The following is a 24351-nucleotide window of genomic DNA, read 5'->3' as shown; positions in this document are numbered from 1 at the left end:
GAAAACGTAAAAGTGTGAAAATTAGAGGTAACTTCGTGATTTTTTTTATCGAGTCGATTTTAATATTTTATGTTTTTGATCAAACAGAATCCTTGAAAATATCATCTAGTTTGATATATATTATTTTTTTTAGATTTGGTCTGGAATATTACACGTATCATCTAATAGAAGATTGGTAATTTTGCTTTATACCCACCCTTAAATGAACTAACTTTTTAATGATAAGGGTGCCATGCCATGAGAGAGTTAGTACCTACATAATTTAGTTTTTTGGTTGTATACCTTATGGGTCTGAGCCAGGGTGAGGCAAGTGCGGCAAAATTTATTGTTTTTGGAATTTGGTAAATATGCTAATAAGCTTGATTTTCATACTTTCCTCTGTCAACATCAAAATCTCTACAAAATTTCAAGACATTTCTGTTCGTTTTTGTATGAACGTAGTAAAGTAGGACTGTTTTGTGTTATGTTAATAATGAAAGGTTTAATAGGAGAAAAATAAAAACACAGTTTAAATAAAATTCATTTATTATGCTTAGGGTGTATAAAAATAACATCAGGTGAAAGAACATAACATTTTAAAAGTAATGGAATGTAACTAAACGTGCAATAAAATATTAAAATTCAACTTATTGGAAGAACTAAAAACCTTTAATACAGATGTTCGCACACAAACACTCTCCATAAAGCATACATGTAAAATAAATATATAATTTGCGTATATGTACTTAATTAAAGGGTATATAATACTAATTATTATACTAATTCTTTGAGACTCCAATCAGCTAATACTTACTTAAAGCCAATATTTAAATAAAAAAATATAACTAAACTAATAATAACAATAGTTAAAAAAAAACTAAACAACTCGCTTTTTATAGAAAACCGAACTAAAAAATAGAAAATTTTTATCAAATTAGTGTATTGTCATCGGTCCTCAATAAATCTACAAAGTTTGAACGAAATCTGGCCGTTTAAAGTGGGTCAAAATCGCGCCCAAAGAAGTCGGTTACAAACATACAGGTGAAGCTAATATAAAGCGTGTAAAAATGAGTTAGATTCAACTATGATTCCTATAAAATATAAAGCCAGTACAGAAACCTTTATTGTATTAATATTATTGCATTTACAAATTTTTCATTTCACAACTTTAAGACTAAAAAATATGGTAACAAATCAGAATAAATCAAACAAATCATCTTAAAACTAGTTAGATATGAAAAAAAAATATTCCTTGTGGTTTTTATTAAGTAGATGGAAGATGGAAAGTTAACAAAACATAAAAAAATGTTGTGTGGTTTTATGAAACCACGGAAAAGTGAAACTGTTCGAACGGTTCCGAACACTGCTTTGTGTAGCGCATGTCGCGTGACGGTCGGCTGCCGAGTAGGTATACCTACTCGGCAGCCGCGATACACGCGACATGCGCTACACAGACCAAAAAGTTTGAGACGATGTAATAAAAGTTTCACTTTAAAAAAATCTAAAAATTAACCGAGCAACAATTTGAAAGCATACATTTTTTTTAATACATATCATTAATGTGATATCGAGCAACTTTTAATCAAATGTAAGTAATATTTTATATCATAATCGAATGAACATTAGAGCCGATTTTTACCCAAGTAAAATATAAGTACATATAAAATTTGATCTCACATTGTTCGAAACAAAAAACTAACATAATTTTTAATATTGTACAACATAAAGCTTGCAAATTTATTTCATTAAAAAAAATCATCACTTCATTCTACACCTTCTATATTATTTTATAATCAATAACAGATAAAATATCAAAAATAATATTTTTTTTTGCACAAAAAAAATCGATATTGCTATATTTTTTTTACATATTTTATATGACGGAAGAAGGGCCCAAAGGCTATTTTTAAAAAGAGTGACGTCAGCAATTCTGACGTCACCATCATCAGAGCAGACGCTCATACTCGAAGTAGAACGCCCGTAGGTATTTTACTGCCTTTTTAATCTACGTCGAAATTATAGAGAGAGCTCCGAACGCTCCGACGGCCGGCAAGTGAATGTGTTCTGTGCCATCGGGCGCTCGTATTTAAAGCGAACCATGACTCACAAGAATTAGTTTGAGTGTTGCCACTCGAATTTTTACAATTAATTTTCATCAGTTTTAACAAACATTAATTTTTTCGTTAATTTAATTATTTCATTAGTGGTTGATTAATGAATCAACCACTTATTTAAAAAGATCAAAGTAAACTTTAGCTAGTTATAATTATTTAGTAGTTTGAGGGTAGTCGTTTATCGTCGTTGCGCCGACACGGCCATACTGACAGGCGGTGCGCGCTCTGCACCAGCCTCGTTGTAAATGTCTCGTTGTAAAAGCAGGTCACTAATGCGCTGGACTGACCAAGTGAAATCTGCTATAGGAATTTGTGTATCAGACTGCACCAGACAGTCTAGTAACAGGAAGACATGGCGGGAGATCGTGCGGAAAGCTGTGTCCGCCTCCACTACCGATGTGGATGTCTCAACGTGACCACGACCACTCTGCCAAGAGTGAATCGACAAAGAAGAAGAGAACGATTCTCGGCGTATTTTGTGTTGGTTCTCGGAGAGTCTCGAAGGTTCTCGTAGATTTCTCGGAGGTTCTCGTAGATTTTAAGTCTAACACGGCCATACTGACAATCGTACGTCCTCGTACGCCTTTTTTTGTATTACAACACTACGGTAGTTCATCTCGGGATTTCAAAAACACACTGCCTCGGCCACACTGACCTTTCAGAATACTGAACACTCCACATGACAGACACAGTCCGTTCGCGTATCATGTGATCAACACCTACTCATTTGTGATATAGGCAGATTCTCGAAGGTTCTCGTAGATTTCTCGGAGGTTCTCGTAGATTTATGCTTATCACAAAGAGAGGCGCAGCTCAGATAACACACACAATTCCTTCGATGAACTACACTCCCGTTACAATTATCCACGCAACAAACTTTTACTTTACACAACGCACGAAAAAACACAAACGCCAGTATGCCGTTACAAAACTACGTAAACGTTAACATTTAAAAATAGAAAGCTTGAATTCTATCCAACTTCTGATGACGGAAGAAGAGGCCCAAAGGCTATTTTTAAAAAGAGTGACGTCAGCAATTCTGACGTCACCATCATCAGAGCAGACGCTCATACTCGAAGTAGAACGCCCGTAGGTATTTTACTGCCTTTTTAATCTACGTCGAAATTATAGAGAGAGCTCCGAACGCTCCGACGGCCGGCAAGTGAATGTGTTCTGTGCCATCGGGCGCTCGTATTTAAAGCGAACCATGACTCACAAGAATTAGTTTGAGTGTTGCCACTCGAATTTTTACAATTAATTTTCATCAGTTTTAACAAACATTAATTTTTTCGTTAATTTAATTATTTCATTAGTGGTTGATTAATGAATCAACCACTTATTTAAAAAGATCAAAGTAAACTTTAGCTAGTTATAATTATTTAGTAGTTTGAGGGTAGTCGTTTATCGTCGTTGCGCCGACATATACAAAAAATCCATATTTCCCGCAAAATGTCTCCTAATTTCCAAAAATAAGATCCCAATGGTGAGGACAATGCAGGAAGTATTTGCGAGCGGCCGCACAGAATCTCCTGCGATATTGTTCAGGCGACACCACGGTGGGCTGGCCTGAACCTAAGTTCTTCTTCACTAGATGCTCCAGTTTTTTATCCCAAGTGAATGTGCGGATGTAATCTAGAACATGAAAAACGTATTTTGTAATAGTAGTAATATAACAAATTTAAATTTTTAGTGATAAAATTAAGTATTTAAATTTTTTGAAAATCAGACTTGGGGGGTAATAGAGTTAGTTTAGTATCTTGAACTATATATTTAACTAGCTTCCGCCCACGACTTTGTACGTGCATCCCCGTTTTTCCCCGTTCCCGCAAGAATTTCGGGAAATCCTTTCTTAGCGGACGCCTACGTCCTAACATCTACCTGCATGCCAAATTTCAGCCCGATACGCCCAGTGGTTTGGGCTGTGCGCTGATAGATGCTATAAAGTTCGTATGGTTTCAAAGTCTGTTCTGTAATTTGTGAGTTTATTTAATGTTCATAACAATTTAATAGCACGATGTAGATGAAAACTTTTTTTGATGTAAGCATTTACAAGTGTATAACAATAGTAATACCTTTTTTAGCCACCGATTCAGTACAAAGGTACTTAAAAAATCGTTATTTTTATTCTAAAAAAAATTAATTTAGAAATCATATTTGAATGCTTTAAAACTAAAAATCGAATTCTATAGAACCTTATAAATATCCTAAGCGTGATATAATCAGGATTATTGCCTACTGGTACAAATAGCGCAGATATTCCGATTTCCGCGGCTTTCAATGCAAAGCTCTGAAAGTTAGATACTGCTTTCCGAATCGATGGTAAATGTTAAAAATATGTACCTAATGACGTCATTGAAACTTTCAAAAGTGCTTCTAGAAGAAGTCTAATTGAATAAATAAATGTTTGAGTTTGAGTTTGAGTTCCAGCAAAGGTTTTATATCGGCCTCATTGCGCGCTTGAATGAGCGATTTTAGCCCGAGAGCTCTATCAAGTCCTGAGAGAGCTTTTACTAATTGTCCTATCATTAAAAGCTCTATCAAGTCCTGAGAGAGCTTTTACTTAATGTCCTATCATTAAAAGCTCTATCAAGTCCTTAGAGAACTTTTATTAATTGTCCTATCTATAAAAGCTCTATCAAGTCCTGAGAGAGCTTTTACTAATTGTCCTATCATTAAAAGCTTACCTAGTCCTGAGAGCTTTTACTAATTGAATAATAATAATTAATGAAACACCCGCTAAAGCCCAGTTAGAAAACACTTCTCATGAAACCAGCTCATCATCAAATAGTTCCCCTGTCATCCCACCTTCCCCATTTACTTACGATCAGTTGAAATCCCTACTTGAAAGTAATATAAGTGCCGCCCTCACTGAGATAAAAAAAGAATTCTCGAACACTATTAACATCTTGCGTGATCAACTGGCTGATTATCAAAACGAGCTGCATACTCACAAGGAGAAAATCCTGGCACTGGAAAACGATAACGTCTCACTGAGGGCCGAATTAAGCACCATACGCGATCAACTTTCTTCCCGGGACACAACTAATCTCAGTGATACCGTTAATGCATTACAATCCGAGTTAAACGAACGTTATCAGCTTGATTTACTCAATGATATAGAAATATCTGGCATTCCCGAAACTAACAACGAGTCCCTGACACATCTTGTTATCACCACTGCACTAAAACTCGGCATCGAAATCGAAGAACGCGACATAGTATGTGCTTATCGCATAGGGTCTAAACATCGTACTAATGATTCTACGATTTCTACGAATGGCTTGCACCTTGATTCCCGCTCCCCGCGTCCCCGGCTTATCGCTGTTAAACTCACGCGCCGATCAATAAAGAATGATTTTATAAAGCAGGCTCGCATTAAACGCAACTTAACAACAGCTGATCTTGGACTCCCACCCCACCATCAAAAATCAATTTATATTAATGAAAGATTAACTAAATCTAATCGCCTACTTTTCGGTAAACTACGTGAAATGTGTAAGGCACAAAATTGGAGATTTGCCTGGACGAAAGAGGGACGTATATATGCAAGGCAAAGTGAAACCACAAAAATTTGTTTATTTCGTAATGAACAAGACATTACCCGTGTATTCAGAAACAAAAATGTGCCGTACAATGTTGATAACAAAAATTAGATATAATATTGTATTATTTAATAAGCTTGAGTTTTATATATTTGAATATTTTGTATGTATTTGTAGTGGATTGCGCCGTATATTTGAATATGATATTAATCTGTTATTGAACTATTCATTTTCTATCTTGTATTCAATTTCAATACTTAAAATTATGTACTTTATATTGTGGTCAGACCCTTTTTTTGTACTCAACTTTTTTCTAAATAATGTGTTATGTTTAAACTGTATGAACTTATATTATAGTATTGTGAAAATTGTTTTAATTCTTAATTTAATATTACTTTTTGTCGCTATTTTAATTAAACAAAAGGTAGATAACTGTGATTGCGTTGTGGTTGTGCGAAACTTGGTATCATGGTCAGTTATGGCTATATTATATTATGTTAAATCTATTGTTCTGTTCATTTACTTCCTACTCCACGATACAGCTGATAATTCTTCAGGTACCATTTTGGACACTGAACATATAAAAAAATATAAAATCATATCATATTGTGAACTTTTAAGAATTTTGGGAATGCTATTGAATAAATTTTATCCTATATCTTTTATCTTACACAATCAAATAATATTACTTTATTATTTATATATTACAACATACCTACTACCATATGAGATTATAACATATGCTAACATTATCTTTAATATTATTTTTGTTATTCCAGTTGTATCTAAAAGTATGTATTTTCACAAAACATTATTTATTACCTTAAATTTTTATTATAGTTTACCATACATTTATTCTTATCAATTAAATAATCTCACCCGGGATACGTATGATTTTAAAATTATTGCATTAGGTATTTACTATTTATTATTTAACTGTTATGGCCAAGTCTACTAGTTTAATTATTGGATTTTTTAATGCGGGTTCTCTGGGTACACGACAGGATGAGTTCCGTGCTGCATTTGATCGCTCACAACCAGATATCTTTGCGATCAATGAGACCTGGCTTCGGGATGGGCAGGAAGCACATGCCCCTTCATTGCCCGGCTTTAATCTACGTCACCGACCCCGCCCACCCGAAGTACGCGGTAGGGGTGGAGGTGTAGGGTTCTACGTAAGGCGTGGTATGAGAGCGCGAGACTGTACCATTCCCTCTTCTCCTGCATCTGTCGAACAGATGTGGCTGAGGATGAAGATAAACTCTCGTCGCGTCATTGTCGGCACAGCATACCGCCCGCCATGGCTTAGCGTCGATGTCTTTTTGGACACTTTAACAGACACTATATCTGCATTCAGTGACTACGACTATCTGGTGCTAACTGGTGATTTTAATATAAATCTCATTAACAAACGAGACCCAAATACCGCACGCTTGAATGCATTCTTACAATCTCTGCAATTGGTAAATCATGTCAATGAGCCTACACACTTCACCGATCATAGTCAGACACTTATTGATGTTGTTTGTACAAATGCTCCTGTAGCTAAAATAAAAGTTGAACATATCCCAGACCTTGGTGCTCATGCAATTATCACAACAGAGTTCAAATTAAGAAAAAACACCTGTTCCCCCAAACACATAATATTTAGACCCTTAAAAGACATAGATCTTAATAAATTTAATAAAGCTGTTTCTGTTCTTCCCTGGGATACAATTGCGCGTTTATCCGATGTGAATCAGATGGTAGATGCATTCAATCACTTGATTATAAACTTATTTGACTCATTTGCCCCTATAAAGAAGTCTTTAATAAAAAAAGTGTCGTATCCATGGTTAACTAGTAACGTAAGGTACATGATGAAGTTGAGAGATGAGCAACATTATAAATATCGAAAAACTAACCTTGACGTTCATCTTCAGGACTATAAAAATTTGAAAGGATTAGTGAACACTAGCTTGTTCTATGAAAAGAAAGCCTTCTTCGATCATAACATAAACCAACACAAGAATAACGCTAAACTTCTGTGGAAAAATTTGAAAAGAAATATTATCCCTGATTTTAAATGCACTGGTGAGATCCCGCAATATTTGTGTGACGCCGACGCAATAAATAAACATTTCCTGGATGTTCCCGGTCAAAGTACTGCTGACCCTGTCGACCTTGCTTATTTTGACGAAAATCGTTATTGTGACAGTACTTTTACATTCGAACCCGTTAGTGAAAGCTATGTCGGAAAACTTATTCTGGACATCAAAAGTAATGCAGAAGGAGTCGATGGAATAACCAGGGACATGTTTCTTTTAACACTTCCACATTCTCTTCATGCTTTTACTGCAATTATTAATACATCTCTCTCTTCTTCACTTTTCCCATCGCAGTGGAAGACAGCCCTGGTGCGGCCCATACCAAAAAATAACAATCCCACTGCCCTCAAGGACCTTAGGCCAATCAGTATTCTTCCTTACCTCTCCAAGATCTTAGAGCGAGTTGTCTACAACCAAGTCACTAAGTACTGCGAATCAAATAATATTTTACCGGAGTACCAGTCAGGTTTTAGAAAACTTCGTAGTACCTGTACTGCATTGATTGATGTTGTGGATAACTTGCTCTCTGCACGCGACAATGGCCAGCCATCGATTCTAACGCTGCTTGATTTTTCTAGGGCCTTTGACTGTATAAATATTTCTCTTCTTCTCTCAAAGCTTAATTTCTATGGTTTCAATCCTATTGCTTCATCTTGGTTTGATAGCTATCTTCGCCAACGTCACCAAAGAGTAATGCTGGTTAAAGGTGACGGAAACAGAGATCTTTCTTCGCTTGTGCCTGTCAATAGAGGAGTTCCTCAGGGCTCTATTCTTGGTCCTCTTTTATTTATCATGTACTCGGCAGATATCACCTCTTGCATAAATAACTCCCAATATCATTTATATGCCGATGATTTGCAACTTTACATACCTATTGATAGAGATCGAATAGAAGAATGCACCAGGAAAATGAATGAGGATTTGGAACGCATATCAGACTGGTCTCATAAAAACTCATTGGTTCTTAATCCATCCAAGTCTAAATATCTTGTTGTTGGGTCTAAGAAGCAAGTCGCTGACTTGGTTAAAGCAGATCCCACTGTTTTTGTAAACTCCACCCCTATAGAGCGGGTTACAATTGCTCGTAACCTGGGCATCGATTTCGACGCTCAGTTAAGGTTCGAAGATTATGTCACTAATTTAGTTAGTAATTGCTTTTATCGACTCAAAGTTCTTTACAAGATTCGGCCTTTTCTGAGTGTCGATCTACGAATACGATTGTGCGAGAGCATCGTACTTTCTAAATTAAATTATGCTCTCCCTGTTTATGGACCTTGTCTAACGGCAAAAGCACACCGTCTTATTCAGAGGGTCCAAAACTCCTGTGCCAGATTTTGTGTGACAATCCCACCCAGGTCTCACGTCACCCCTTTTCTTAATAGCATAAAGTTTTTAAAAATGAAAGGTCGGCAAGATTTATTATTAGCTTGCCTTTTATTTGATACGATCAATACAAAGCAGCCTGAATATCTGTACACAAAACTATTGTGGCGTAAGGATACTAAAAGAGGTGAAATAAGAAGTGGGACCCTAGAGTTATCAATTCCCCAACATAAGACTACCGCCTTTCGTGGGTCATTTAAATATAATGCGACGAAATGTTGGAATAACATACCACCTCCAATAAAAAAACTCAAATGCAAATCCAACTTTCGTCGCACTTACAAATCACTACTGCTTAATTTACAATCATCTTAATTTTATTTGCTTTGACTATACGTATCCTAATTTATAAATTAACACATTATACATATATATACCCACATATAAATATTGATTTTAATTGACCAAATATATATCTATTCTACTGCTTGTATATCATTATTATTACACATTTATTATTGCTTTAAATTCTTAATTATTCTATTTTTATTATACTTATATATACATACTTGATTGGAGGCGCAAACTATTCATCTGGGTATCTGGCAGAATTATCAGCGTTGTGGAGCTTGCTCCCACAACATTATGCTGAGCCAGGGCCTAATTGCAGCCAGTGCGCAACACACATAATACATTTGTGTACTTATAACTATTGTAATCTGTAAATTCCTTATTATTTTGTGTTATTTTATGTTTGTTTTCCCTTTTTTGTATTGTGTATTATTGTGTATGTTCTGTTGGTTGCAATAAATCTTTTGTATTATTATTATTATGTTTCTCATTTCCATAATACTCGGGTACCACCAGAAGGACAGTACCCGGATCTTTGGAAGGCTTACGTGGGGACACGGATCCAACACGCAGAGGCCCTTTCGAGAATTTTAATGTGTTGTGGGACACCAGCCGCAGCCTGCCCATGACTGCACTATAGAGATACAGCCCTGGGCAGTCCGCGGCCGATGTAGGACTATTGCAGGGTATGGAAATTTAATGATTGGGCTATGGATTATTATTAATTGTTCTATTATTAAAAGCTCTATCAAGTCCTTAGAGAACTTTTATTAATTGTCCTATCTATAAAAGCTCTATCAAGTCCTGAGAGAGCTTTTACTAATTGTCCTATCTATAAAAGCTCTACCTAGTACTGAGAGAGCTTTTACTTAATGTCCTATCATTAAAAGCTCAACCTAGTCCTAGTCGGTAAAATAGATTAAAAAAAAAAACTGAAAACAATGAGAAAGTTATCTTTATTAGTGGCAATTTTTTTTTCGTTTTTTCACTCACCTATTATCCCCAAAACGAGCGTATTATCTTGTATCCCCAGCAGCAACGAGTAATCCATCACGTGGTGTTGTGAGAGAAACGCTGTATCTCGCTCCAGGCTACTCCATAGCGTGTTAGCGGTACTCGCCGACACGTAGAGTTGACGGTCCCAGCGTACTGGAACGTTTTTAAATAGTTGTTTTAAATAGTTGTTTTTTGGACATTGGGCAAAAAATCTTAGAGCATTAAAAAGCAAATAATGTTTGAATAGAAATATTTATTTTTATAGCTTTTTTTTTGAGAATTTGATATGTCGGATTGCGAATCCGACAAAGAAGGCAGAAGTGATATGTGATTAGAAAACACAAAAAATTGACTTTTTTGACACATATTTTTGCTCATCTATTATATTTAAGGTTGCTTGACCAAAATTGTTTAAAAACAAACTTTATTAATTTAAAATGTGAGTCAAAACAACTTGTTATTACGTTACGTCAATATTCACATTGTAACCTTGCGACTTCGAACCTTACAATACAATAAATGCGGCGTTCTCTGTCGAAATTTGTTGCGATGGGCGACTTTGAACCTTACCCTTCTTAACTTAAGACTCAAAATCGATACTCACTTGCAAGCAAGTTATCGTCCACTAGCACAGCTTGCCCAGGCGGAGCAGCGGCAGCACCGAGGGCGAGGCGATGCCTTGCCGCACCCTTCAGGTCGAATCGTGCGCACGTGCCGCGCCCGTACCACACGTGCTCCGTCACCAGCACGCCGCTGCCCGCCCCGCCCACGCTGAACACGCCCAGGATGCGCGCTACAACACACTCGCACGTCACACACACTCTACAGGTCGACCCGCGCACGTGCCGCGCCCGTACCACACGTGCTCCGTCACCAGCACGCCGCTGCCCGCCCCGCCCACGCTGAACACGCCCAGGATGCGCGCTACAACACACTCGCACGTCACACACACTCTACAGGTCGACCCGCGCACGTGCCGCGCCCGTACCACACGTGCTCCGTCACCAGCACGCCGCTGCCCGCCCCGCCCACGCTGAACACGCCCAGGATGCGCGCTACAACACACTCGCACGTCACACACACTCTACAGGTCGACCCGCGCACGTGCCGCGCCCGTACCACACGTGCTCCGTCACCAGCACGCCGCTGCCCGCCCCGCCCACGCTGAACACGCCCAGGATGCGCGCTACAACACACTCGCACGTCACACACACTCTACAGGTCGACCCGCGCACGTGCCGCGCCCGTACCACACGTGCTCCGTCACCAGCACGCCGCTGCCCGCCCCGCCCACGTACAATTTGTTGACCACAAACCACTCATACGTCATAACACGTTCAATTTGTTGACCACAAACCACTCATACGTCATAACACGTTCAATTTGTTGACCACAAACCACTCATACGTCATAACACGTTCAATTTGTTGACCACAAACCACTCAGACGTCATAACACGTTCAATTTGTTGACCACAAACCACTCAGACGTCATAACACGTTCAATTTGTTGACCACAAACCACTCATACGTCATAACACGTTCAATTTGTTGACCACAAACCACTCATACGTCATAACACGTTCAATTTGTTGACCACAAACCACTCATACGTCATAACACGTTCAATTTGTTGACCACAACACACTCATAAGTATTTTGCAGCTATCACTACGCTTTTATTCATGAACATAAAACGGGTTTTAATAAAACATAACTTTTTTGAATTATAAGGATTTAAAACTTCAAAGACCAAAATTTATATTTAACAGATACTAGACAGATTCGTTGAAAAAAAATGCGGTTTTCGTTACATTAAACATTTTAAATAGAAATTATATCTTTTATAAAATAAACTCACCGAGCAAACTGGGCTGCTTATTATTCCTGCAGTTTGTGATATAGTTGAAGTAGTGTGGAGCAAATTCTAGGAACTGTTGCCATTCTGGTTTTGTCATTTCTTTCAGTACATATCTGTCATCTGAAATAGTTAGGGTTAGAAATTGAAAAACTATTCTATTTCCTATTGTACGTTGAGAGCAAAAAATAGCCCACAAAATCGAGAATTTGAGACGTGAAAGAAAGAAAAATGAAAAGTTTCTCATTTATAATATCACATGTAAAGATATGGACTTACCTTTAGTTTTACAGAATGTAGAGCCAGATTTTCCTCCCCTAGTAGCCCAGGGCACACACTGCGCTAACGAACGGATGAAACCTTCCTCTATTTCGCACACACCTTTGTCTGTAAGTGAAATTATATTGTGTTAAATTGATGTTCCATTCCATACATTTCCATATTAAAATTAATTGAGTATTATGATGAAGGAGCGGTATAAACTATAAACATTGTAGTTTTAGAATTTATTCCGTACAAAATTAAACTTTTATTATCTAACTCACTGACACGTGCACTCACTGATTATTTCAAAATATTGATAGAATTCTTTATGTGCAATTATGTACTCACACGCTTTAACAAGCACACTACAACATACATGAGTGTGACGTATGAATGTCATGACACGTTCAATTTGCTGACCACTACACACTCATACGTCATGCCACGTTTAATTTGCTGACCACAACTCACAACACTCTATGTCATGCCACATTCAATTTGCTGATCCAACACACTCATACGTCATGCTACCTTCAATTTACTGATCATAACATACGAATACGTATTAACCCATTGACCACCGAGCGCCCCGATCGGGGCGCGACACAATAGATTATCTATTGTGTCTGTGATTCCGGGGACTGATGGAGTAACACACACAGTTATTGATATGTGGCAACGCATGCAGGATACCCGTTAGATTTAGTGTAAATATTCAACTTTGCTCAGTGCTTACTACAATTTTCGTTGCTATCTATTTATTAACACACGTCCTGTGCAATATGAACACACTCACTGTCCCTCTCCTTGTGCGGGTCGCAGCACTTCTCGTCTCTATGCTCAGTGGGGTCCGCAGCGCTGAGCGGCGCGACCAGCATGTGCCGCAGCTTGTGGAACTGCGCCGCGTAGTACACGCGACACACCAGCCCGTCCTAGCCAATATCAATAATAATAAATAAAAAAGACGGGTTGCACTCCGGGAGTGCCGGCAGAAGTGAAAACTTGATTATTAACGTTCAGCATGTTTGATATGTTGGAATGGTATCCGTCTTACGCTTTTTTGATCAAGTCACGTGTCCTGACGCGAGTTTAAGATTTTATACCCATTACAGAAAAAGTGCTCAACGCCGCTAATGGTACGGGAGCTATTAACGTTGAAAAAGAAGTCATTTTAGTATAGCTGGTTTTTTGATATATTGTTCCTCTAGCTATTTCGGTTAGAGTCCGCGCAGTCTGGCTGGCCGGAGTGGTTGCGTTCAGTAGTGCGCATCTTATCTGCACAGGAAATTATCCTTAATTTAAAGTCATTTTTTAACGCGTAATTTTTAAACTTTTGCCTTTAGATAGATCCATCAATCATAATTTTTTTATTGCAAGACGTTTTTTTCGTTGTAAAATAGGTGCCAGACGCAATTTTTAATTTCGTTTTTATAAAAAATTCAAATTATTTTAGAATGTCTGTAAATTTCATATTATGTTCTTCAAACATAATATAATCTAAAATTAATTAGCCAGACGCTAATTCGATTGTTAAGTATTAAATATGTACAAATAAAAACGTAGTGAAAGTAGGTAAGTATAACAATTTGATGATTGTGTATATGGAGAGATAGTTTAAAGTGCAAGAGAGATAGAAAGGGTCGGCCGCGAAAATTAAATAACAATAAAAAATAACTTCTTTTTTTCGAAAATATACCTAAGATGCATAGAAATTGAATTGTTCCTACTCTAGGATTCCCTGTGTTGTGGGAACAAGTACCTTCCATTGGTAAACTATTAGGGTACATCAACAATCTTCTATACAAAACAATTTTTTTATTACTTATCTATTAAGTTATGGGTTTAAATGAAAACAGCGATTACATAAACTTATGTATATTGTTTCCAATAGCACATTGCCTAATACCACACATTACACACCGCGTACAAGAAGAAAAAGAACCACAAACAAAATACAGTGTTGCCAATACAAGTTAAATTTTCTAATATATATCTAATATTAACTAGCGACCCGCCCGGCCCTGGCTTCGCACGGGTGCAATAATCGCTAAATACACTACAGAAAAACTGTGAACGTTGAATATAAAAACATAGCGGCCCGCTCCGGCTTCGCACGGGTATAAAATACTAGCTTTCCGCCTGCGGCTTCGCCCGCGTTTTCAAAGAAAAACCCGCATAGTTCCCGTTCCCGTGGGATTTCCGGGATAAAACCTAGCCTATGTTACTCGTGGATAATGTAGCTTTCGAATGGTGAAAGAATTTTTAAAATCGGTCCAGTAGTTTATGAGCCTATTCATTACAATCAAACAAACAAACAAACAAAGCTTTCCTCTTTATAATATTAGTGTAGATATAGCCGGGCGGCCGGCTGGTACCGCCGCAAACGCTACGTCCCGCAATTTTTAAATCTGTAATATCTTCGAAAATATTCACTTAAATCCATGTGTAAAAGGCCATATAGATCTATATTAAATGAACAATGTATTCAAGGTCTTTAATTGGTTAAGGATTAATGCTGTATTGGTTAAAATCGCTTCGAAAATTAGCCATTATTTGTCGTAAAAAGTAAATGATAAAAAAAGTTATTGTGGGTTATCCATAAGAGATAGACATATACCATCACGGACTTTTCTGTAGACCTTTTCAATGTAGTTAGTACATTATTTTGATAAAACTCGTAGGGTGCCTCCGTTTGCACTGTAAGTGGAAAAATTGTAATTATTTACGTAATCACATTAGAAACCTCAAAAATAACAGTAGGTACTTCTCCACTATTTAATGGATGTTATTATACATATAAACCTCCCAATTGAATCACTCTATCTATTTAAAAAACCACATCAAAATCCGTTGCGTAGTTTCAAAGATTTGAAGAGACATAGGGACAGAGAAAGCGACTTTTTTTTATACCTACTATGTAGTGATGATGATAACAATATTAATTCATTAATCTTAATTCTTAATATATATATACATAAATCTCGTGTCATAATGTTTGTCCTCAATGGACTCCTAAACCACTTAACCGATTATAATAAAATTCGCACACCATGTGCAGTTCGATTCAACTTGAGAGATAGGATAGTTTATACATGTAGGTACCACGGGCGAAGCCGGGGCGGACCGCTAGTATACCTACCTATATAAATTCATGCTAACTACTTTAGTTAAATTCAGTACAAACTTAAACATGCGTGTGTGTGTGTGTTCACGTGTGTGTGTCGTGTGTGGTGTGGTGTGTGTGTGTTGTGTGTGTGTACGTGTGTACATCAATAATATTGAAACAAACTTTCTAGTTGTTTACAGATGATGGAATATTGGAAAACAATAACAATTCCTTAGACGATAACATAAATAATTCTGACAGTGTGAGGAAAGATGATGATGATGATGATTATGAAGATGGCTTTTTAAATTTAACAATGTAATTGTTTAACCTTCATTGATATAGTTTTTATTCCATTCTTTTCAATGTATGGTAACTTTAATTTATTTTTCACTTTTATGTTTTTTTTTTTCATTTTAGCTTTTATTTATAAGAACAAGTGTAAATAATATTGTATTCTTGCAATTATTTCCTGTCGCATAGTTAAAATACACTAGCTGATGAGCTGCATGCTTCATTACTTTTTTTTATTTATACACATTATTTAATACTTAACAATCGAATTAGCGTCTGGCTAATTAATTTTAGATTATATTATGTTTGAAGAACATAATATGAAATTTACAGACATTCTAAAATAATTTGAATTTGAATTTATATTTTTTGGTTTTATGGCATTCAAATGCTTTATAAATATAAATTTATAAAGAATAGAAAAAATTCGATCACGAGGCGGGACTCGAACCCGCATCCTTCGCGCCATTCCGGGGCGGATGCCTAACCAACTCAGCCACTCGTGACCCGCCTTAGCAATCGAATTTATTCTATTCTTTCAGTTTTATGTGTCTTAAGGGACACACCGCGCGCCATCTATTGAGATGATTTAACAACCATCTCAACCAATATGAAGCACTTTTCAGTGAATACAATATTGTAACGATGGAACACGACCTTTTTTGTTGAATTTATATTTTTTGGTTTTATGGCATTCAAATGCTTTATAAATATAAATTTATAAAGAATAGAAAAAATTCGATCACGAGGCGGGACTCGAACCCGCATCCTTCGCGCCATTCCGGGGCGGATGCCTAACCAACTCAGCCACTCGTGACCCGCCTTAGCAATCGAATTTATTCTATTCTTTCAGTTTTATGTGTCTTAAGGGACACACCAGTGATCGAATTTTTTCTATTCTTTATAAATTTATAATTTGAATTTTTTATAAAAACGAAATAAAAAATTGCGTCTGGTACCTATTTAACAACGAAAAAAACGTCTTGCAATAAAAAAATTATGTCTGATGGATCTATCTTAAGGTAAAATATTAAAAATTACGCGTTAAAAAATGACTTCAAATTAGGGAAATTATCCTGTGCAGATGAGATGCGCACTAAAAAACGCAACCACTGCGACCAGCCAGACAGCCCGGACTCTAACCGAAATAGCAAGAGGAACAGTATATCAAAGAACCAACTATACTAAAATGCTCTCTTGTCAACGTTGGTAGCTCCTATACGATAAAGAAGTTTTCACTTCAATAATTTATTATGCCGCATGCCGTGTGTGAAAATTGTCCTGAAATATTTATATTTCAGGACAATTTTCACACACGGCACGATCTGATCCCATACTAAGCTTTCGCTTGTGTTACGGAAACCAGATGGCTGATAAACATACATATATAATTTTAAATAAATAATTATATAGATAATTAACACCCAGACACAGCAAGCATCTAGTATGTTCATCACACAAATATTTGCCCCGGGTGAGAATCGAACCCACAACCTCTGGCTTGGAAGGCAGGCCCACTACCAACCAAGCCAACCGGTCAGCTCAATATTTGCTATTATCACTTGCTATTGCCCGCGGCACCACCCGCACTTTTACAGCGTAATTGCTATCGCAATGATATATTTCATCCTGGTAAATAGTAGCCATATAACTCTGTTAACCTTCTAAGTATTTCGAGACACAATAATATCATAAAATCGCCCTGTTGAACCGCCGACGTAAATGAAAGACAAACAAAAAATAACACACTTTTGCATTTTTTTTTACAATGTTATAACTTATACTCACTTTTAACAACACCTCGATGTGATCATTATTTGACTTGGCCTTCGCTTTATCGCCGTCAGTTTTATCTTTACTAGATGTTAAGTTCTCGTGTTCCTCTTGCTCAGTTTGAGTACTGAAAATATTAAAAATAAGTTGAAGCTAAAAAAATTCAGTCTGTTAAAATTGTCACTAATATATAATTTTTTTTTTACTTGAAACAATTAGATTACATAGATCAATTAATTATACCTATGCCGTTGACGATGTTGTTGCAATGTATGCTGATAAGTGACGGACGCAAGTGTGGCCGCTATCACTGAACCTATTTCACCCGCTTTTACCACCACTGGTACAACCCCGCTTGATATTATCATACCACCCTGGTGGATAAATTATAAAAATAATATTATATATTCAAAATTCGAATTTGGAAATTCTAAATTTGTGTTACAAATTATCTCATTCGAAGTTTGAAACACAAATTTTGTAATTCGAAGTATGAAATACAAAATTCATAAATCGAAGTTTGAAATACAAATTTATAGGTAATTCTAAGCTTGATACAAAATTCGTTATTTGATGTTTGAAATACAAATTTTGCAATTTGAAGTTTTAAAAACAAAATTCATGATTCGAAATCTTATATATAAAATTCTCGTGTCACAATGTTAGTCTGCATACTCCTCCGAAACGGGTGGACCGATTCTCATGAAATTTTCTGTGCATATCGGGTAAGTCTGAGAATCGGCCAACATCTATTTTTCATATGTACCACGGGCGAAGCCGGGGCGGGCCGCTAGTTAGTATGTAAATATAAACTTTATTAGGATATACCTGATTAGACGGTTGATTATTGCTGAGTAGTTGTGACAAAATCTGCTTTACTGTTTTCTTATCACCTTTCTCTTCTTCTTCTTCTGTACGTCAATAAATAAATATTTAAATATTTTTTTGCTATAAATGAATTTATATGAATTTGTAAAAAGGACTTACCACCGTGTTCTTTTTCGGAATCTCTGTTACCATCTGAAAACAGATTTTAATGAATATTTTCCTGCAGCAAATAAATGGTCCTCCGAGTATTTAAATGGACGTTTTAATATTTGTATTTCTTATTATAAATATTGCACACTCACCACTTATTTCATTCGACGAATCTCCAGTGGAGTCCTCTGAATCTGTCCTGTCTTCTACTGAAAAGAATATTAAGCATTTTTATTTTAAATCTTAAAAATCAACTATAATTTTGCTATTGCGAAGGAAGTATTATGTTGTAACAACTGGGATAAAAATATCAAAATCTAGAAAGTAAATTTTTTCGTTATAAATGAGATGGAACATTCGTAGCATTATTCGTACGTTCTTTTCGACATAATCCCAACAGTTTAAGAAATGACAACTCGATGCACATCAAACATAACAGAAGAAAATCTCAAAAAAGTGCATACACAATATGTTCTATTATTTTTCTAATAACAGAGCATTCTGCTCACCATTACTCTCCATTTGCACTTTGCCCTTAGCGGTGAGAGACAGTTTGTCCTGTGCATCCCGCAGCATCTTTTCACCGGTTATTATATTGTCGTATACGTTCCAGAGTCGACGGACCATGTCTGTTTATTAAATGTTATTAAAATATTACATTCAAAAGAATATTTATAAAATAGTTATACACAGAAAGAACAATGATAATAATTTATGATTCTGGTAGGTAAAACATTTTATCGCGGAAGAATTCCAACCAATACCCACAGCCCCATCATTAAAGCGGCTCGACGGAACACAGTAGGGTTTTAGTCGGTAAGAATCCGACATAACCCACGGCTCCTTCCCCGGGGGCCGTGGGTATCTTTGGAAGATTTCCCCACTAAAAAAAAAGGTAAAACATTTTGTTTCATGGTAATTAGTAAGTAGTTAGATTCAAGATGATAGTTGTAAGGTAAAGTCGTAGACAATGGATTTTAAACTATAGGTTGTACATGTTGAAACGAGCTATGTGGTTTGCAGATGGCTAGTATGTAGTTTATAACATTTGGTGTGGTTGGCAAATGGCAGGTGTAAGACCACATAGTGAAGTCCCATGTCCCCTAGTGGGGTAAGGACTAAGGGGCAGCTACATTATACATCTGTTTCACTGATCGATTTTCTTTAGGGACAAGTAGGTGATCAGCCTTCTGTGTCCTACCAGACCAAGACATTTTTTTTTTCTTCGTCTCCACCGGGAATCGAACCCAGGACCCCTCGGTGTTACGCTCACGCGTCAACGACTGTACCGATGAGGCGGTCGCCACGTTTAAGACCACATAGTAATAGTATAATTTTGTATAAATATTGGTGTGTTTGACAGGTATTAATATAATATGTTGTGTTACAAAGTCTTCAGTGTTAAATGTATAATATCACTTACCAGGAACGGATGACATATTACTAGGAGCAGTAAGTGCTAGATGCAAATGCTCCATATGTAACTTGAATGCAGCGTATTCGCGCTCAGCCTCGCCGCAGTTGTCACTCGCACTTAGTGTCTCGTGACCTGAACACGATATGCTATGAGTTGCTGTTGAAAGTCATGAGTTGATGTTGAAAGACATGAGTTGACTTTGGATGTTATGGGTTTACGTTGAGAGCATGAGTTGACGTTGAAAGTAATGAGTTGATGTTGGAAGTCACAAAATAAGAAAATATGAGTTGAATTGACATAATATTGCAATATATGACTACAAGACAAGAATTAAATTAAGGATACGTCACAAAGTATGAATTTACTTTACAAGACGTTACAATTAACAATATTATGGCAAAATATCAGTTTTATTAAAATAATAATTTGGCGATTTGTACAACAGTACTTATTACACGCTGGAAACATTTCCTGGTAGTAAATGTTATATTTTTTCCTCAAAGTAACTCACCTTTCAGCATTAAGTCATTAAGATGTGCTATGAGTGACTCTCGCATCTGCTTCACATCATAATCTATGGATATCACGTCTGGAGGGAGTTGTATCTCGTACATTGATATCTTGTTGTATCTGGAATTTATTTGATCATCGAGTACATAATTTTAGTTTATCTTAAGTCTATTTACTATTTAATTGTTGACAAGTAAAATAAAATTATGATATATTTCTTTCATCTAATATAAACAGTGGGTAATTTTCTTAAAAAAAAAAAACAAAACATTTTTCCTTCTACTTTATTTATGAAGTGGAACTTCTTTAGGCGCGTTAAGAGTAAAATTTCAAGGTCACATCATGGCAATACGGTCACGTCATGGAATTAAGGTGACCATTTTGCAATTTTTGAATAGATTTCCAAAAAAAAAATTCAAAAATATTTTATGTATAATTTATTTTATATCATTTCTTTATTTTGGTGTGTAGAATAAAGTTTACATTCATTCATTAAAAAAAATTTCACTTCTCGTTCACGTGTCTCGGTACACGCTCTTTTTTTAAGTGTCACTCACCTGAAGCAAGCCGTAGTGAGTCGAGTGACGAACGCGTGTGAGTGTGCGCTGAGCGGGTGGTGGCACAGCGCGCGCGCGAGTCGGGGGGCTGCGACACGTGTGCGCAGGTACTGGGCCAGGGAGAGCGACCGCGCGGTACGGGACAAGGGCGCGCCGCGGGATACTGTGGCGCATGTCTCACAGCGCGACCAGAACACCACCTACGTCATTGTTACTTAGTAAGTACGTGGTAGTGGAACTTTCCCACCCAGGGCAAATATTTGTGTGATGAACATAGATGTTTGCTCTGAGTCTGGGTGTTAATTATCTATATAAATATTTATTTAAAATTATTAAGTATGTTTATCAGCCATCTGGTTTCCATAACACAAGCGAAAGCCTAGTATGGGATCAGATCGTGCGGTGTGTGAAAATTGTCCTGAAATATTTATTTATATCACGCAGCATGACCAGAACATGACAGCTTTGTTACTAATAATAACGCACGCTTGTAAATCACCGTCTGTCACCTTTATCAACATTTTTAACAAGTTCGATCAATTTGGATTTTTCAAGGGTCTTTCAAACACTGATGCTTGAATAATGTGTAGTGTTACGACGAGTAACATACTACAAATTAAGGCTATGAAGCTTGGGAAAATCAACAAAATGGAAAAGGTGTTCTCGCTTAAGCATTCGATTATGTCGAAAACAAAAAAGTTAGAGAAAAAAAGTTTTTACGCAGATTCAATGAATGGTCAGAAATTGCCAAGTGCAATTATAACATTAGGTGGGACACCTAATGTTATAATTGCACAAGGTTCCATTCTAGGTCCGTTATTATTCGTGACATATGTTGTGAATTGCAATTTAATGGAACAAAATAAATATTTTTTGCAATTATTTGTACATACCTGTTTATTCAAATCCTCCTTCGGTTTATCCACATTACTATGGCCAATAGTATTGCATGTTATTGTTATACACACGTCATCGTGCACGAACCTGCAAATATTTTTACCAACTTATTTAAAAAATTCTAAATTCATAACTTTTTCTGCATTTCTTCGCAAAATAATAAATTAAAAAGTGATTTCGCGAGCAAAGATAATAATACAACAAAAAATTTTATTCCATAAAACATAACATGTAACTATTGTTTTCACAAACATCTTTTTTTTTTGTAAATATAGTTACAGCTGCATCATTCCTTGCAAGATCTAAGCATTTATATATTTATTATTATTATTTTTTATCAGTTAAATTAAATGTAACTAACTTCCTAACATGCTGGTTCATGGGCACATGGCAAGTGTTAGAAGGACACTTGTGGTCGGGACTGAAGCAGTATTTTTCTAGAAATGCGCCGAGAGAAATATCATGACGTCCATACATTTCCATTGTTACTATCCTGGAAAAAAATGGAAAATTTAGACGACAGTTATTTATTATTATAGGTCAGTTCTATGGTATTTTAGGCATGTATGACAAAAATTTCTATGTTTATTACTAAAAAGTGAAATTTTAAAAGTATTCAAAATTATAATAATTTCGATGTTTTCGATTTAAATAATTTTTGAAAATGATATCAAAAGATCTTCATATAAACAAAACTTTAGTTAAGTTTAAGATCTTACCAAGGGTTCACACAGAAGTCTGGAACATTCGGCGACTTATTACTATAGCTGTACAATAGTAGACTTAGTTTCTGATGATTGACCGGGTCCAACGGATCCGGGGGTTCCACGCTTTCTGTCTGTTTGTTCGTCTCTTTCTCACTCTCCACTTGCTTGATCACAGATGGATTGTATTTCGGACATTCCACTGGAAGTTATTGTTGAATGTTTTAAAATAGTCTGAATGTTTAAAAATCTTAGTCTAAAGTTTCAGAAGTGGGACCTATATGTTTTTCACATTTGAGATAATAGTACCGTAATGTTGATTAGATTATTTATTTACGGTATTTTATTTACTGAATGTGATGTCTAAAAAATTTATCAAACTTTTTTTCGTCACGCCAATCTCATTAATAAGAAGTCTACAGAACTGTTTCTATTCCTGTGAATATGTGTGTTGTCCTATCACATCCAAATTTAAATTCTACCTGTTCTAAATAAGATAAATTACAACCTGGTATAAAGTCCATATCAATATTTTATTCGTACAAAACACAAGCAAAACCCCAATCCCAAACTAGTCTACCAAACTCACTCTTATGATTATCAGTGACATATCGACATCCGGTCGCCCGGAAATGCGCTAACGACCTCCGCATTGCCAAGTCATCCGCTGGTGCTGTGATCGCTTGCTTTATGAACGGGTGCGGTTCCTTGGTAGTAAGGAAAAGCAATTGGTTACAGGTAAATTCGTCTTTTTTGTAGTAGCTATCAATATAAATCTTAAATGTATTTTTGTATCACTACAATTTCTTAAAGACCAAGCTGACTGTTAAATTTTTTATTAAAGAAAATTATTTAATTATAGTGAAAAAAAGGATGTGTAAATTAGTGTCATTTATTTTTTTTATTTTTTTACTGAGGCAGCGACTTCTTATATTCTGGTGTGCCTCCTGCTCAATAAAAGGAAGAACGCGAGAAAATTTCATATTTCTCTATCCCAGTAGCGTGGCCTGAGCGTTAGTGAAGTTAGTCAATAATTAAGTCAGTTTAACCTATTATGACACCAAAAAAACTACAAAATTTAAATACAACGTTACATTACATTATGACATAGAGTCTATGTCATAGAGTTTTTGTCTATGTCATAGACAAAAAAAGACGTGTGGCACTCGGGGACTGCCGCTGTAAAGCTATTGCATAGCATGCCTTCAAGCCACACCTCCGAGCCCGTCGGAGTGAGGAGCGTGAGGTTTTTTCGTTACGGAATTTCTCGATTCGGTCCCCGCGCTTAAGGCCCGCGATAGAAGCTATGCAATAGCTTAATAATTAAGTCAGTGCACCATATTATGACACAAAAAACCTACAAAATTTCAATACAACGTTACATTACATTATGACATAGACAAAAATAAAAACAAGAAATCAATATTACTGCAATAATCTATACTAATATTATTAAGCTGAGGAGTTTGTTTGTTTGTTTGTTTGAACGCGCTAATCTCGGGAACTACTGGTCCGATTTGAAAAATTCTTTCAGTGTTAGATAGCTCATTTATCTAGGAAGGTTATAGGGTATATATCATCCCGCTACGACCAACAGGAGTG

General features: G+C 36.3%; 1 protein-coding gene across 3 annotated transcripts in view; it reads right to left on the bottom strand.

Moving 5' to 3' along the window:
- Window positions 1–3520: 3520 nt before the first annotated feature.
- Window positions 3521–24351, bottom strand: part of fab1 (1-phosphatidylinositol 3-phosphate 5-kinase fab1) — a 32057-nt gene continuing 11226 nt past the window's right edge. The window contains exons 16-34 of one of the 3 annotated variants that reach the window (XM_089701929.1): window positions 23339–23456; window positions 22765–22951; window positions 22407–22538; window positions 22042–22132; window positions 21149–21348; window positions 20593–20711; window positions 20088–20213; window positions 19174–19293; window positions 18817–18873; window positions 18674–18706; window positions 18515–18597; window positions 17930–18060; window positions 17702–17813; window positions 13310–13445; window positions 12529–12636; window positions 12253–12372; window positions 10997–11185; window positions 10390–10545; window positions 3521–3725 (exon numbers count right to left, since the gene is read on the bottom strand). In XM_089701929.1, the coding sequence (XP_089558055.1) occupies window positions 3550–3725; window positions 10390–10545; window positions 10997–11185; window positions 12253–12372; window positions 12529–12636; window positions 13310–13445; window positions 17702–17813; window positions 17930–18060; window positions 18515–18597; window positions 18674–18706; window positions 18817–18873; window positions 19174–19293; window positions 20088–20213; window positions 20593–20711; window positions 21149–21348; window positions 22042–22132; window positions 22407–22538; window positions 22765–22951; window positions 23339–23456 (2394 nt within the window). In that variant the 3' untranslated portion in view covers window positions 3521–3549. The other 2 variants (XM_089701927.1, XM_089701928.1) reach the window with 2 other exon arrangements.

This window comes from Colias philodice, chromosome 12 (assembly GCF_061535455.1).
Source record: "Colias philodice isolate Cphi_HAF_F1 chromosome 12, ilColPhil1 Martin Lab GWU primary, whole genome shotgun sequence".
Lineage (NCBI taxonomy): Eukaryota > Metazoa > Arthropoda > Insecta > Lepidoptera > Pieridae > Colias > Colias philodice.
The sequence above is the reverse complement of the archived record's forward strand: the minus strand, read 5'-3'. Positions and strand labels throughout refer to the sequence as shown.